The sequence below is a fragment of the Nerophis lumbriciformis genome, linkage group LG17 (assembly GCF_033978685.3).
Source record: "Nerophis lumbriciformis linkage group LG17, RoL_Nlum_v2.1, whole genome shotgun sequence".
NCBI classification, from domain to species: domain Eukaryota; kingdom Metazoa; phylum Chordata; class Actinopteri; order Syngnathiformes; family Syngnathidae; genus Nerophis; species Nerophis lumbriciformis.
In genome coordinates this window covers 14,976,233-14,992,500 of record NC_084564.2, presented here as the reverse complement: position 1 = coordinate 14,992,500, position 16,268 = coordinate 14,976,233, and the positions used below count along the sequence as shown (strand labels likewise).

At 39.6% G+C, this 16,268-nt stretch overlaps 1 protein-coding gene across 4 annotated transcripts in view; it reads left to right on the top strand.

The window, feature by feature from the left end:
* nek8 (NIMA-related kinase 8) overlaps positions 1–16,268 on the top strand; it is a 56,613-nt gene that overhangs the window by 36,999 nt on the left and 3,346 nt on the right. For all 4 annotated transcript variants that reach the window (XM_072914994.1, XM_072914995.1, XM_061972584.1 and 1 more), the window contains 13 exons: positions 1,799–2,004; positions 2,067–2,299; positions 2,377–2,508; positions 4,256–4,464; positions 4,528–4,607; positions 4,677–4,855; positions 7,967–8,114; positions 8,219–8,295; positions 9,898–10,015; positions 10,115–10,265; positions 10,345–10,508; positions 10,596–10,748; positions 15,709–15,867. In XM_072914994.1, coding sequence (XP_072771095.1) covers positions 1,869–2,004; positions 2,067–2,299; positions 2,377–2,508; positions 4,256–4,464; positions 4,528–4,607; positions 4,677–4,855; positions 7,967–8,114; positions 8,219–8,295; positions 9,898–10,015; positions 10,115–10,265; positions 10,345–10,508; positions 10,596–10,748; positions 15,709–15,867 — 1,939 coding nt within the window. In that variant the 5' untranslated portion in view covers positions 1,799–1,868. The remainder of the gene's footprint in view (positions 1–1,798; positions 2,005–2,066; positions 2,300–2,376; positions 2,509–4,255; positions 4,465–4,527; positions 4,608–4,676; positions 4,856–7,966; positions 8,115–8,218; positions 8,296–9,897; positions 10,016–10,114; positions 10,266–10,344; positions 10,509–10,595; positions 10,749–15,708; positions 15,868–16,268) is intronic.

The following is a 16,268-nucleotide window of genomic DNA, read 5'->3' as shown; positions in this document are numbered from 1 at the left end:
CATACATACATTCATGCACATAATCACGTTTCATCAAACATATATTAACGTTGTTGCCCTAGGGTAAACTGGGTAACACATGGCACACTGACAAAGCTTAACCTATTGTTACTATAACAATCTACAAGGTTAATATAGGTTGCTTCTCTTTCTTCCCCTCCATTTTTCTGGATTCTTTTGTATATCTAGTTATCATTACGTATATGTATTGTTGCATTTGAACAACTGTATTGTTGATAATAGTTATTGGTGTTGTTCATTATCAATAGCGCTATTTCTATTGGTATTTGTGATGCTCCATTTTTAGTGTAATAATGCTCATTGTCATTTCTGTATTATTATTTATTTCGCTAACTGCTTCTTTGCTATCACTTTTACCATCATATTTGTACATATCGTATTTGCTGATGTTGCTCTATTGTTGTTGTTGTTATTGTTGTGTTTGCTGTTGTTGTTTTTGTTTCTCTGTCTAATCCCCCTCTTGTCCCCACAATTTCCCCCACTGTCCTCCTTTTTTTCTCTTTCTATCCCCTCCTGCTCCAGCCCGGCTGCACCAAATGATAATATAAATACATTTAATAAAGTCAAATACAAATAAGGCAACAAGGGAAGTATCCTACATTTCTCTTTTGTAAAGTAAATCTGAACAGCCGATATGGGCATCTACATCAACTATATGATTTGCCTGAGAAGCTGGACAGGACAAAAACAAAAAAAAATTGACGTATTGAAGGCTCCAATCACTTCACATTGAATATTTCACTATGAAATATTTTTTGGGGAAATTATTGCATATTTTGTGTATTTGCCATAAAAACAAAGTTTTCTTTGACAAAAGGGTGTTAAACAAACAAACAAACAAAAATACCATTAAAATAATTATTTAAAACATTTCAAAATTATGGATAGATCTGAAGTGCATCTAGAGATTTAAGCGTTGACAGTTATGTATATAAAATGTATAACTTATTTTTAACACTTTAATGAGTGGATCCCTAAGATTTGTTTTTCTTTTTTCTAAACTGTAATATCTCAAAAAATAATAATGCATTAAGATCAATGTTATTATGAATTATTAACCTATTCAAGGCTCCAATTACTTCACATCAAATATTTCACTTTAAAATATATTTTGTGGAAAATATTCACATTTTTGTGTTTTTGCCATAAAAACAGGGATTTCTTTGACCAAAAATGCCATAAGTCATCAAATGTTTAACTTAAGTCAGTGGATGGATCTGAAGTTGATCTATAGATATATATGTGTCGAAAGTAAAAAATAAAATTAATATATGGCTTGTTTTAACGCTTTAATGACTGAGACCCTTTTGGTTCCCAGAACCTTTAAAGTTAATCAAAATTGAGGGAAGACAGGTTGATTGGCAACACTAAATTGGCCCTAGTGTGTGAATGTTGTCTGTCTATCTGTGTTGGCCCTGCGATGAGGTGGCAACTTGTCCAGGGTGTACCCCGCCCACCGCCCGAATGCAGCTGAGATAGGTTCCAGCGACCCCGTAAGGGACAAGCGGTAGAAAATGGATGGATGGATGGTTTTGAAAATGCTTACATTTTTCAGTGTGAGGCCCTCAGTGGAAAAAGTTTGGACACCCCTGCTGTAGCTAATGTTATTTTGTCTTTAAATAGTTACTGTATCATTATTTCCCATACTGTACATATCATTTCACACGTTTATTTCATCCCAGCTACAGTAAAAATGTGTTAAGACATGGTTTTAGACGTGCCTCACAACCTTCAAAGTATAAAAGTTAGCATCACGATGCGTTCTTGATGCCATCAGGATCGTCCACCTGTGTCGCCGACGCAGCGATGGCGCCCTGGTCATCTTGAAGGAGATCCCCGTGGAACAGATGTCACGGGACGAACGCCTCGCCGCTCAGAACGAGTGTCAGGTGCTGAAACTGCTCAACCACCCAAATATCATCGAGTACTACGAGAACTTCCTGGAAGACAAGGCCCTCATGATCGCTATGGAGTACGCACCAGGTAATCTTATAATCTTCTTCTTGTTGTTCAGTAGTAGTAAGTAGCTTTGTGTCGACATGCAGGTGGAACCTTGGCTGACTACATACAGAAGCGCTGTAACTCCCTGCTGGACGAAGACACCATCCTTCATTTCTTTGTGCAGATCTTGCTAGCGATGTACCACGTGCACAACAAACTCATCCTGCACAGGGACCTCAAGACGCAGAATATTCTCCTCGACAAGCACCAAATGATCGTCAAAATCGGCGACTTTGGCATCTCAAAGATTCTTGTCAGCAAAAGCAAAGCATACACTGTGAGTCCTAAACTACTTCTAAAACACATTTTAATGTACTTAAGTACATCATGTGTTTTTGTTTCTTGCCTATGCAGGTGGTGGGGACGCCATGTTACATCTCACCAGAGCTGTGCGAGGGGAAGCCGTATAACCAGAAGAGTGACATCTGGGCTCTGGGTTGTGTGCTCTATGAGCTAGCAAGCCTGAAAAGAGCATTTGAGGCGGCTGTAAGGAAACATTTCCTAACTTGAACAACAATCGGTATTAGCTAAAAAAAAAAAAAAATTTAAATACCTGCCACAAATTACACCTTTGAGGTTGAATTATGCATGATTTCCAGTGAAAACTCTTATGAAATTCCACATTCTGATCTTTTGTGGTGCCCAGCTTACAGTACCAGTCAAACGGTTGGAGACTTCTGGCTTTTGGTTTTGTAAGGGTTTAAAGATAATTATAGAACTGAATATGGAACGTATTGCGACGCATGTCTCCGTGATTGCTGCTCAGCATAAGGTGGCTAAAGCGACTACGTCACTAATGAAAGCATACATTAGCACTAAATTCCCTTTGTACACGTGCGAATTATAAGAAATTATACAGATTGTAACAGGTTGTCCGGCCCCCTGCCTTTATCCCATTCCGCACGGGGACGCAAACTCTGATCGTCTGCATGAGAGGCGAGCGTGCTGACCACGCCGCCTCCCTTACATATGCACAACACAACAAATTGTTTGAAAACTTTCACTTTTAAACTGATCAAAATAAAAATGTCCTTTTGCATATTGACTTATTATACACATACCCTTCATCCATCCATTTTCTACCGATTGTCCCTCTTGGGGCGACAGGGGGCTGGAGCCTATCCGAGTTGCAAACGTTAGACTATATATTCTAAATGGCAAACAAACAAACAGTATACACAGTCAATAAAAACAAATGCACTTTGTTTGAATTTCATGATAAATTAATGCATTGGATTTTGTACGGTGTGTTTTTCCGTCATTGTTTGTTCATCAACAGCACTTATTCATCTGTGACAAGCTACGTAAGTGGCAATTTGTTGCTCATTAATTCAGGGGTTCTTAACATTTTTCACCTCGGGCCCAACTTTTCCACGACAGAGCATAGTAACACTGAATTAGTTACTTTTGGTTTTAATCATAGTTAATAATTAGATCTAACCTACGTACAGTTTACAACTTTGTCAAATGATATGAAAGTATGTGTTATTCCAAAGTAGAATTTAACCTTGGGCTTAGGTCAGGCTCATTATAAAAATAAGTACTAACCAAATATGCTGCATAAGAAGGGATTCATAAACAACTGCCTAAAAATGCATTTACATACATGTATAATTATGCAGTGCTAAAATCTATAAACTAAATCAATAATGAATATGTTTCCTAATTGAAATGTCAATAAAATTAAAGTGCAGATGAATATATAGTCATATATTTTGCACTTAAGAAACTTCTCTATGACTTTAGCTCCATTACTGCCACAAGTAGCGGAAAAGTGTATTACAACTGAGTACTGCTGCGGCCCATACGAACTACACCTAAGAAAGAAGTATTTTTGGCGGCCCAACAATGGGCTCCTTTGGTGAAGAAACACTGAATTAATTTGTCTTGTCGGACTTACTTGTGCTTCTTGCTATTAGCATGAGGAATTAAACCTGTTCAGTTGTGTTTTCCTTTGTTGAGGGCACAGAAAAGCAAGCCCAAATAAGCAAACACACGGTTTTATATATCTTTAAAACAACCTTTTCACAAAACCCATTACATTACATGGAGCTATGTAGGTTCATATTTATTTTATGAATGATATACAATTGCTTTGCAAGCAGTTTGATCATCCAGGGTCAGTCTCACACACAACCTCTGCAGTCGCTAATGCGCCTCTGGCCCTTATTCCCTCCCGCAATACGACATGTTTTTAAACATTTTCTTTCTTTTTTTAAACTTGGTCTTTCAGAACCTCCCTGCCCTGGTCCTGAAGATCATGAGTGGCACCTTCGCTCCTATATCCGACCGCTACAGCCCAGAACTCCGTCAGCTCATCGTCAACATGCTCAACCTGGATCCCTCCAAACGGCCGCAGCTCAATGAAATCATGGCACTGCCCGTCTGCATCGGACCACTGCTTAATCTCTACACGGACATCGGAAGCGTCAAGATGCGCAGGTGAGGTGGTGTCTACCACCTTTTTAAAGTGTGCCGCTTGCTATGTTATGTTAAAATGTCCAGGATCGAGAAACCGCTATCCACTGTCCAGACTGGTCCACAAGGCAGAGTGGGAGGGCGAGTACCGACCAACAGATCCAGAGGTCATTCCCCCCCGCCCCCCAGTGTTCACATGATTGGAATATTTAATAAAATGTGTCGTTTATTACCAGATGGCATGTCAGCAACAGGCAAGCTGCATTCCCTCCCGCTGTCTGCAGTGTACACGTGGGGCAGCGGAATTTCCACCCCGCTGCGTCTGCCCATGCTCAACACTGAGGTGCTCCAGGTGTCGCTGGGCCGCACTCAGAAGATGGGGGTGACCAAGTCGGGCCGTCTGATCACTTGGGAGGTTTATTGTTTAAACATTCATTTATATTTTTGCATTTGTATTTATTTATTTGCACACTCAAAAAAACTATTTATATACAATCTAGAGCAAAACACTATTACCGTATTTTTCGGAGTATAAGTCGCTCCGGAGTATAAGTCGCACCGGCCGAAAATGCTTAATAAAGAAGGAAAAAAACATATATAAGTCGCACTGTAGTATAAGTCGCATTTTTGGGGGAATTTTATTTGATAAAACCCAACACCAAGAATAGACATTTGAAAGGCAATTTAAAATAAATAAAGAATAGTGAACAGGCTGAATAAGTGTACGTTGCATGACGCATAAATAACCAACTGAGAACGTGCCTGGTATGTTAACGTAACATATTATGGTAAGAGTCATTCAAATAACTATAACATATAGAACATGCTATACGTTTACTAAACAATCTGTCACTCCTAATCGCTAAATCCCATGAAATCTTATACATCTAGTCTCTTATGTGAATGAGCTAAATAATATTATTTGATATTTTACGGTAATGTGTTAATAATTTCACACATAAGTCGCTCCTGAGTATAAGTCTCACCCCCGACCAAACTATGAAAAAAAACTGCGACTTATAGTCCGAAAAATACGGTAATCAATATTAAAATCCCTTAGAAGAATGCATGCCTTATTTTTGACACTAATCCTCTCCAAAGTGGATGACAATGCTTCAACATACAGTAGATAAATGTGTACAGCCAATAATGAGAGTATTCCCTCTAAAGTTGCTGTCATACGGATTTTCTAAAAATATTGATTGTACATCAGTTTTAATCAAATTAATACTAAGGTCCTGTTCTACTAAGATCCAAACATCATGTGCTAAACAGTGTGTGCCAACTATAGCATTTCATGTGGTAATAATGGGCTTGTTACAAGCGATTTACTAAGACTGCGTGTACAATTGATAACTGGTGCAGGCCGCACTATGTAAATTTGGTTTTTGCGTGTATTACGCAGCTTTCACCAGGGAAACACTCATTTACTGCACATTAACGTTATCATGGTCCTACCTGTGGCGTTTTGCTATGTTTTGAAACATGCAGCAGACAAATAAAACCTTTAGCATTTTAGAAGTACTCCTGCAGTGCATCTACAATAGAACCCACTTTTTTAGCATGCTGAAGGTGTGCTCATGGAAAGTGCTGGCACTATCTGTGTGCGCTATAATATTTCAGACGCAAGAAAATTCATATTGCAAGAAGTTTTTTCATATAGGAGATATTTTAATGATATAGCTTCTATGTGAAAAAACAGACATCATTAACAAAAACTCCAGCAGACACCAAAATGCATCAGTTTGATTTATTTTAATCAGCTCCTTAAGTCATCCATCAGCTAAAAAATTATAAAATGAAATTGCTGAATAGACAATATGTGTAATAATTGTATATTTGACACTCCATACATGTTGCGAAGCATATGTAGGACAGAGCTGCAGTGCGATCACCGCCTTTCTCACAGCTATTTCTATTGCAACAGAGAGTTTGCGTGTCCTTTTTTTAGACATATTAAATAAAGACACAAAACAGCGGCCGCAGAACAGTTTCAGCCTTGATAAATCACACTGCATGTGCTAAATACTTATTGTGGCTGTTCCGATGATTAGCATATATTCTGGATATTCATGAAGACAGACACGCTAAATGTATTGCACTTCTTATTTTGCTCACTTAAGAGATGCAATCCTCTGTGCATAAGTTTAGTAGATCAGCTTTGCATGTGCTAACAAGTTTGCACGTGTTTTAATACACGCAGACCTTTAGTAGATCAGGCACAACATGATATTGAGGTAAAGAGTAGAATTGTGCAATATAATCTTTGAGCCATGTTTTAGACAACACAAGCACAAAAAAATCTGTTTTCTAAAGCTAATCAAAAATTTGTGAAATTATGAATATTTTTGGGTTAACTACGAATATTTAGATGCAAACTGAAAACGTATTTTGACACAGACTTGTTACAAATTAAATACTAAAATCACTTTAAAGTATCATTAGAACTTAAATCTTTTATCTGCATCAAAATATTTATTATATGTCCTCTCTTTATTGTCAATATCATATAGACAAAAATCTGAATCTTCACTTAAACAATTAGTTCCAAAAGACATATTAAAAATTAAAATTCAACAATAAAAGTCAGATGCTTTATGACACAGGTGTCAAACTCAAGGCTCGGGGGCGAAATCTGGCCGCCACATTACTTTATGTGGCCCGCAAAAGAAAGGAATTAATGTGCATCAACAAAGCACTTCATCTTTCTTATTAAATATATTAGTTCATTTGCATGTACTGCATGCAATTAAAAGTATGTTATACTTTAATATTATCTGATCATGCAACAAACTATATTATCCCAATCTAATTTTTTTGGTCAAATAAAAATCAATGCTTAAATATCTGCTGGTCACCATGACTTATGATTTCAAAGCACATTATAGCAATCAATTTTTACGTAAAAATATATAATATACAAATGCATAGGCAATTGGGTATTTATACCATGAGGCGATTGTACATAAATAGATATACCGGTAGATATTTAAGATGACTGTTACAAGCGGCTGTCTGAGGGCAGCCATAACTCCCTCAATTAAAACAAGTTTGATATCCCTGCTTTACGATGAATACATGTAGATTGTAGGATAATTATATAATTCAAAACTTGATTTAAATGTGCAGTTGATCATATCTTTTTATAGTGGCATTATGACATGTGGAAGAATCACATTTGGACCGCCACCAATGGATTTGGCGTTACCTGTTCGCCCTCACTCAAAGACATTATAATGCCTGTGAATGTTACTTGTCGTTAAAGCTCCATACAGTAAATGGTATCATAACTCTGCTTCTTAACACACCTCATACACACCTGGTCTGCCAGAAAATAAGAAGATCTAGCAGGAGGGATCAAGGTTGCCAATGAAGCGACTTTTGTTACATATTTCTTACACTTAACATATTATTTTGTGTGTTTTTTTGTCTCTTCCACACAGGAAACATAAACATTACAAGCCCTTGCGTTTTATGCATATACCATATTCTTTAATGAACCGATCATCATTCTGCATCTCCGCAGGCTCCCTCGGTGGGATCCGCAGAGCTCAGTCTGCCTGGAGCGGTGGAGCAGATACAGCCTCAGTTCATCTCGCGCTTCCTGGAGGGTCAGTCCGGAGTCACCATCAAGTTGGTAGCCTGTGGCGATCTCTTCACCACCTGCATGACAGGTGGGCTGGCAGCCAACATGTCTTATTTCTTTATTTCTTTTGGAATGATGCAAGGGAGTGAAAGGTGGTCGACATTAGGACTCATCAACCAGTGTCATTTACAGACAGGGGCATCATCATGACATTTGGGAGCGGGAGCAATGGCTGCTTGGGGCATGGAAACTTCAATGATGTTACGCAGGTACGTCAACTTGGAGAAATATATATTTATACATACAATATACACTTCACGGTGGCAGAGGGGTTAGTGCATCTGCCTCACAATACGAAGGTCCTGAGTAGTCTTTGGTTCAATCCCGGGCTCGGGATCTTTCTGTGTGGAGTTTGCATGTTCTCCCCGTGACTGCGTGGGTTCCCTCCGGGTACTCCGGCTTCCTCCCACCTCCAAAGACATGCACCTGGGGATAAGTTGATTGGCAACACTAAATTGGCCCTAGTGTGTGGATGTGAGTGTGAATGTTGTCTATCTGTGTTGGCCCTACGATGAGGTGGAGACTTGTCCAGGGTGTACCCCGCCTTCCGCCCGATTGTAGCTGAGATAGGCTCCAGCGCCCCCCGCGACCCCAAAGGGAATAAGCGGTAGAAAATGGATGGACAATATACACATTTACTGAACCTTTACTGTGTTGACTGCCATCTTTGTCACAGTTAAATAGAGCAAAATAATACAGTCAGTGAGGTGTGGTCTAGTGAGGCATGGCCTCATTGATCATGTTTACATAAAACAAATATCAAAAGACACCCTTTAAGGACACAAAAACAATTCATGGCACAATTTATCATGCTGCCTTTGTCAATGCCCCCCTGTGTGCTCAGACATAATGCACATGAGAGAAACCGCCACTGCCTTCAGGATTTGGCAATGTTGCGATCCTGATTTGGAAATCAGAGTCAGTGCCTCACCAGATATGAATCTTTCCGCATGTCAATGGTAAGAATAATTTAAGTATTACTTTGCCTCTATAATAAATAAGGATTTTATGATGCTGATAGTTAACGATAAACGGCAATAATGATAAAACTCCCGACAGGGAGTATTACCATTTTAAAAGAAAGAAAACCTGAGATTGATAACTGCACTTTAATAAACTCACTGACTAACTGGCGCGAGCTCGCTAGCTTTGATGCTATCCTGAAAACAAGAGACGTTAATGTCTTTCCCCATTAAGAAACTTGATACACCAAATTAAACTTATACAAACACATTGCTGTCTGAGCAACTAAACTAAGCTAAGTTTTTAAATAACTTCGCCAAAAGATTTCAGTGTGTAATAGTACTTTTTGAGCACATTCAACAATACCGCCATAACGATAACCGTGATAATTTTAGACACAATACCCGTGATATACCTGATATACATTTTTATGTCGTTACATCCCTAGAAATAGATTAATGTCCGTTATGCCCTATTGGATTGTGTTCAGTAGTGGTGCTGAAACAAATTGACTCACATCCGAATCACGAGTTTTGCCTATTCCGATTGTAAATCGATTAATAAATCTTTTTAATAATTCATTTTTAAAAATACTTTTTTTTTAGGTCATTGTCTGGCTTTATCTGTGCGTATTCGTCATACGTCAGCAGCCAAGAGGAGCTTTTGTAACCTGTAATCTGTTTTGAAAAGGTTGTATTATAATTTTTACAGCAAATAATATATTGCGAGAATCGGTTTGAATCAAATCATCAACCCAAGAATCAGAATCAAATCGTGACTTGTTTGTAAGATTCATGTCTCTAGTGTTGAGCAATGAAGCTTCTGCTGTATGTGATTCTCATACTCAGCCCAAGATAGTGGAGGCGCTCCTCGGCTACGAGCTGGTCCAGGTGTCTTGTGGCGCTTCCCACGTGCTCGCAATGACCAATGAGAGAGAAGTATTCGCCTGGGGAAGAGGGGACAATGGTATAGTAATAATGACAACATAACATGGCTGTCATCTCTTCGACTTTGAGGATTCTCCTTAGATTTATGACATTTACAAATCTTTTTTTCCCCGCAAAGGGCGCCTCGGGCTGGGCACCCAAGACAGCCACAACTGTCCCCAGCAGGTGTGTCTACCTGTGGAGTTTGAAGCACAGAAGGTGGTGTGTGGCGTGGACTGCTCCATGATTATCAGCACTCAGAGCAGCATTATGGCATGTGGAAGGAACAGGTGAATGATATGTTTTATATCAGTCAAAGTAAACCAGCATTTTTAATGTATACTCTTCATTGCCTCGGTGGTGGTTTAGGTGCAACAAGCTGGGTCTGGACAAGATAAGCGCCGGTGAGGAACCAAGCCCCTCCAATCAGGTGGAGGAGGTCTACTCTTTTACTCCCGTCCAATCAGCTCCACTCAACAGAGAGAAGATTGTCTGCATTGACATCGGTACTGCACACTCTGTCGCTGTGACAGGTAAAAATATACAACCGTCGTTAATGACATTTTCTCCGATGGCATGTGTGTGAGTTAGGCTATCACCCTTTATGTTACTCCCCCTAGAGGGTGGGTTGTGCATCACTTTTGGCAGCAACCAGCATGGTCAGATGGGCTGCAGTTCCCGCCGAGGCAGTCGTGCACCATACCTGCTGCCCGCCCTACAGAATATCACTATGGCTGCTTGTGGAGATGCTTTCACTTTAGCCATCAGATCAAGTAAGTACATTTACAGTAGTACAGTGGTCCTCAACCACCGGTCCGGGGACCAGTACGCATTTCCTACCGGGCCGCACAGAAACATTTATTAATTTATAAACTACCGCATTTTATCTGACTTAACTTTTGCCTGTCCCACTAAACACATCAATAAGCTTGTTAATAGATGTACATCCCACCTCCTTTGTTATATAGTACATGGGACAATGCACATTAATGGACATATACAATGTTAATGTGCCAGATTGTAGCCAAAGGTTAATTTCCATCTGCAGTGCCCTTCAGGGTCATTGTATATAGCAGAGGTTCTTAACCTTTTTGACGTCGGGAACCAACTTTTCCAATACAGAATAGCCCAGGGACCACTCCAATATTAACACTGATTTGGTAATGTTACTCTTAATTTTGATCATATTCAATAATTATATCTAACCTACTTAAAGTTTACTACCTTATCAAATAATATAAAAGCATGTGTTAATCACAAAGATTACATTATTATTTGACAAATAAACCTTAGGCTTAGGTCAGGCTGATTTGAAAAAGAAGTACTAAGCAAATAAACAATACATTTACAACAAGTATGTATTATGTTGTGCTAAAATAAATAAACTAAATTAATAGTAAATATGTACAAACCCCGTTTCCATATGAGTTGGGAAATTGTGTTAGATGTAAATATAAACGGAATACAATGATTTGCAAATCCTTTTCAACCCATATTCAATTGAATGCACTACAAAGACATGATATTTGATGTTCAAACTCATAAACTTTTTTTTTTTTTTTGCAAATAATAATTAACTTAGAATTTCATTGCTGCAACACGTGCCAAAGTAGTTGGGTAGGGCATGTTCACCACTGTGTTACATGGCCTTTCCTTTTAACAACAATCAGTAAACGTTTGGGAACATTTTTTAAGCTTCTCAGGTGGAATTCTTTCCCATTCTTGCTTGATGTACAGCTTAAGTTGTTCAACAGTCCAGGGGTCTCCGTTGTGGTATTTTAGGCTTCATAATGCGCCACACATTTTCAATGGGAGACAGGTCTGGACTACAGGCAGGCCAGTCTAGTACCCGCACTCTTTTACTATGAAGCCACGTTGATGTAACACGTGGCTTGGCATTGTCTTGCTGAAATAAGCAGGGGCGTCCATGGTAACGTTGCTTGGATGGCAACATACAGTATGTTGCTCCAAAACCTGTATGTACCTTTCAGTATTAATGGCGCCTTCACAGATGTGTAAGTTACCCATATCTTGGGCACTAATACACCCCCATACCATCACAGATGCTGGCTTTTCAACTTTGCGCCTATAACAATCCGGATGGTTATTTTCCTCTTTGGTCCGGAGGACACGACGTCCACAGTTTCCAAAAACAACTTGAAATGTGGACTCGTCAGACCAAAGAACACTTTTCCACTTTGTATCAGTCCATCTTAGATGAGCTCAGGCCCAGCGAAGCCGACGGCGTTTCTGGGTGTTGTTGATAAACGGTTTTCGCCTTGCATAGGTTTTCGCCTTGCATAAGATAACTTGCACTTACAAATGTAGCGACCAACTGTAGTTACTGACAGTGGGTTTCTGAAGTGTTTCTGAGCCCATGTGGTGAGATCCTTTACACACTGATGTCGCTTGTTGATGCAGTACAGCCTGAGGGATCGAAGGTCACGGGCTTAGCTGCTTACGTGCAGTGATTTCTCCAGATTCTCTAAACTCTTTGATGATATTACGGACCATAGGTGGTGACATCTCTAAATTCCTTGCAATAGCTGGTTGAGAAAGGTTTTTCTTAAACTGTTCAACAATTTGCTCACACATTTGTTGACAAAGTGGTGACCCTCGCCCCATCCTTGTTTGTGAATGACTGCTCATTTCATGGAATCTACTTTTATACCCAATCATGGCACCCACCTGTTCCCAATTTGCCTGTTCACCTGTGGGATGTTCCAAATAAGTGTTTGATGAGCATTCCTCAACTTTATCAGTATTAATTGCCACCTTTCCCAACTTCTTTGTCACGTGTTGCTGGCATCAAATTCTAAAGTTAATGATTATTTGCAAAAAAAAAAAAAAAAGATTATCAGTTTGAACATCAAATATGTTGTCTTTGTAGCATATTCAACTGAATATGGGTTGAAAATGATTTGCAAATTATTGTATTCCCTTTATATTTACATCTAACACAATTTCCCAACTCATATGGAAACGGGGTTTGTATCTTAACTAAACTGTCAATAAAATTAAAAGTGCAAAGGAAAATACAGCTTCACCACTTTAGTCAATCAATCAAAGTTTATTTATATAGCTCTCAATCACTAGTGTCTCAAAGGGCTGCACAAGCCACAACGACATCCTTGTTTTATATTGTCATTACTGCCACAAGTGGTGGAAAAGTGTATTACAACTGAGTATCGCTGCTGCCTATACGGACCACAGCTGAAAAACACATATATCACATTCTAGGGGGGCGCTCGCAGCCCAACACTGGGCCCCGGCTCTATGGTTAAGAAACGCTGTTATATAATATATGCCATTAACGTGCCGAGCACCATCTCTTCGCAATGGAACACACCCAGGGCTCCCACTACTTCAGCGTTATAGTGAATTGCTTTTTCATGCTCATGTTTTTTGCTGTTTTTATCTGCCACACGTGGAAAGCCGGTCCGTAAAAATAATGCATACATTAAATTGGTCTCTGGTGGAAAAAAGGTTGGGGAACCCTGACGTAGTACATGCACTGTGATAGTGATAAACCGCTCTTCTCCTCAATAGACAATATCTTACAAAAGCCCTCAATTGTCAGAAGGATTTTTTTTTGTTTATCTTCTCAGTAATTTTTGAGTAGTCAGTGTACAGCTTGTATATTAGTATAGATCTACCTGTAGTATCCACTGAAAATGAGTCAACACTCAGCAATTATTGTGTAAATATGACCCCGAAAGGGACAAGCGGTAGAAAATGGATGGATGGATGGATGTTTACTGTGAGTTACACTCACTTGTGTATGTTTTTAGAGAGTTTAATGAGCGCACAGTAAGCATGTCCACCTTTTGTCCAAAGCTATTATGTTTGAAGATGCTCAGTTGGGTTTAGGTCTGGAGGAGGCATACTTGCCCACTCCCTGAACTTCCTCAGCGAGTCACTTCTTGGATGTGTCTTTGGGATCCCTATAATGTGATCCAGTTCTGCTTTACAATAATAGTACAAGTTGGAATTCATGTTTACCCTTGATTACATGGAGCTTGATGCCAGTGTTCTGGCAAGGCGTGATCCCCATTGGAATTCATGCACCCCCTGCATCTGTGCAGTATTTGAACCTAAAGAATGCAGAAATTAAATTACACATGGAAGGACTATTTCACATTTGTTACACTAAATACCACTTTACTATTGTGTTTTGGTATTTAATATACATGTTGCTGGGAAACTGAAAGCACTCCCAGCATAGATGTAAATTGGGAGGAGGGAACACTTTTTCAAAAGGCAGTTTTGTCTCGTGCACTTTTTAACGTCCAAGAATAATGCAACGCTATTGAATGTAGACAAGTCAAACACTAATGCCAGGTGGAAAGCGGCCGCTCAGACTGAAACTTGTTTTTTTAGACCGCCAACAAGCTCAGTGAGTGGCTTTCTGGCGCTGCCTTCTTGCTAACGTGAAAAGGTTTGAAAGCACAAAGCAATCAGCGGTCAGATGCAGGATAAGCTCAAGTTGGCTTCCACATGGCAATATGAATCACAAACAAAGTAAAACAAATAAAAAATCCAAACAAGAGGAGTCTATTGCTCCACTCAAAGGTAGTTATGTTGTTAATTAAGACTTGCGCTAATAGTATACTGTAACCATAATGCAACAAAAAACTAAATCATAATGCAATCTTGAAAAACCAAAGTAAAGTTATTTATTTTATTCTGGTAAGTTTGTTTTTACGTGCAAAAAATAAATTATTGAACAATTCATTTCCCACTCATATTATTGCAAAAGATGCATCTAAAGCGTTAAAATTAGGCCTCCTGTATACAAGCGAGTTCTGTCCCCCCCACTTCTGGAATTTTAATTTCGTCCCTGGCTCGAAACGTGTGTATTAAATGAAAATATACAGAAAGAGAGTGTAATGAGTGTACTTTTGTAAAAGATTTATTCACATTACATTTCCACATTCCTTGGACTCGTACACAGATACAGTGGTGCATGAATTCCAATGGGCAGCACATCTCGCAAAAACACTGGCAGCACTCATGCGGCACTAGACTATGACACTACCATCCCTATACTTGACTGTAGACAAGACATCATTATCTTGCTGCTCATGTATTGCCAGCGATGTAGTGGCTAGTAAATATATCCTGCTATACAAGCTATAGCCTGACTACTCTAAAATAAATTCAAGCTTCAATTTTACAGTATGATCCCTGTAGAAGTTTTACTGTAATTGTAATGGCTGTACTCATTTAGCAGCCAGTGTGTGTATTTGTGAGCATCTATAAACACAAAAGGTGTCTCAGCACACAGTCCGCCTTTGTTAGGTGGTCTTTGATGGATGCATCCCTTCTTTCAACAGTGCTACTTTCATGGAACAAGGCCTCTGCTTTGTAAAATGTAAAAAAAAAAAAACAACTATAAAGGTTTTGTATTTGGGTGAAACTTTGCAACTTAAGTGATTTGTAGCAGATGTGTGTGTCCTGTGCTGGAGGGCGAAAATGGTGAAATGTTACATTGTGCCAGTGATTGGCTACCCCGGAGTGAAAGTCAGCAGTGGCCGCCCTGCCTTGTAGCCTTTGCCCATCAAGAGAAGCCTTTGTTGGGGCAGATGGAGCCATTGTGCAGCCCCTGCAGGAGAGAGAGAGACGTCGCCTTAAGATTTGTGTCTGGATCAGCGCATCCTGGAGGGGGGAGAAGGGGATAAGGAAAGAAGTGTGCCGCTGACCGACCTCGTTCCTCTTGTCTCCTGTCCGCAGATGGCGAGGTGTACACCTGGGGAAAGGGTGCCCGCGGACGCCTCGGAAGAAAAGAGGAGGACTCGGGCATACCCAAGGCAGTGCAGCTCAACGAGAGCCACCCGTTCACGGTGACATCGGTGGCTTGTTGTCATGGCAACAGCCTGCTGGCGGTGAAACGTAATATTTTGCCCGTTACTAAATTGTGGTTTAAACCTAGTAGTAAACCAACAATGATAATGCAGACTTTAACAGTCTTTTAGAACTTAAAATACCTTATCAATGCCCGTATATTCCAGGTACAAATTAATGGAGTTATTTTTAATTTAGGTTTTAATTTTTTTGGCAAAGCATTTGGCAACACAGTAGCCCGTTAGCTTTGAAACTGAAAAGCAGTGAAGGTGAGATTAAATTCCTCCTCCTAGAGTCCACATTAAAAATAGATGCAGATTTAGGGAAGATTACAGTGCATGACAATTTAATAAATAATAGAGAGTAATCCCTACTGCTGCCGGGCTGCTGTTTAAAAAAGATAAATGTCACTGACCTATGAGAAGAACGCTTGATGGGCCGACAATGAC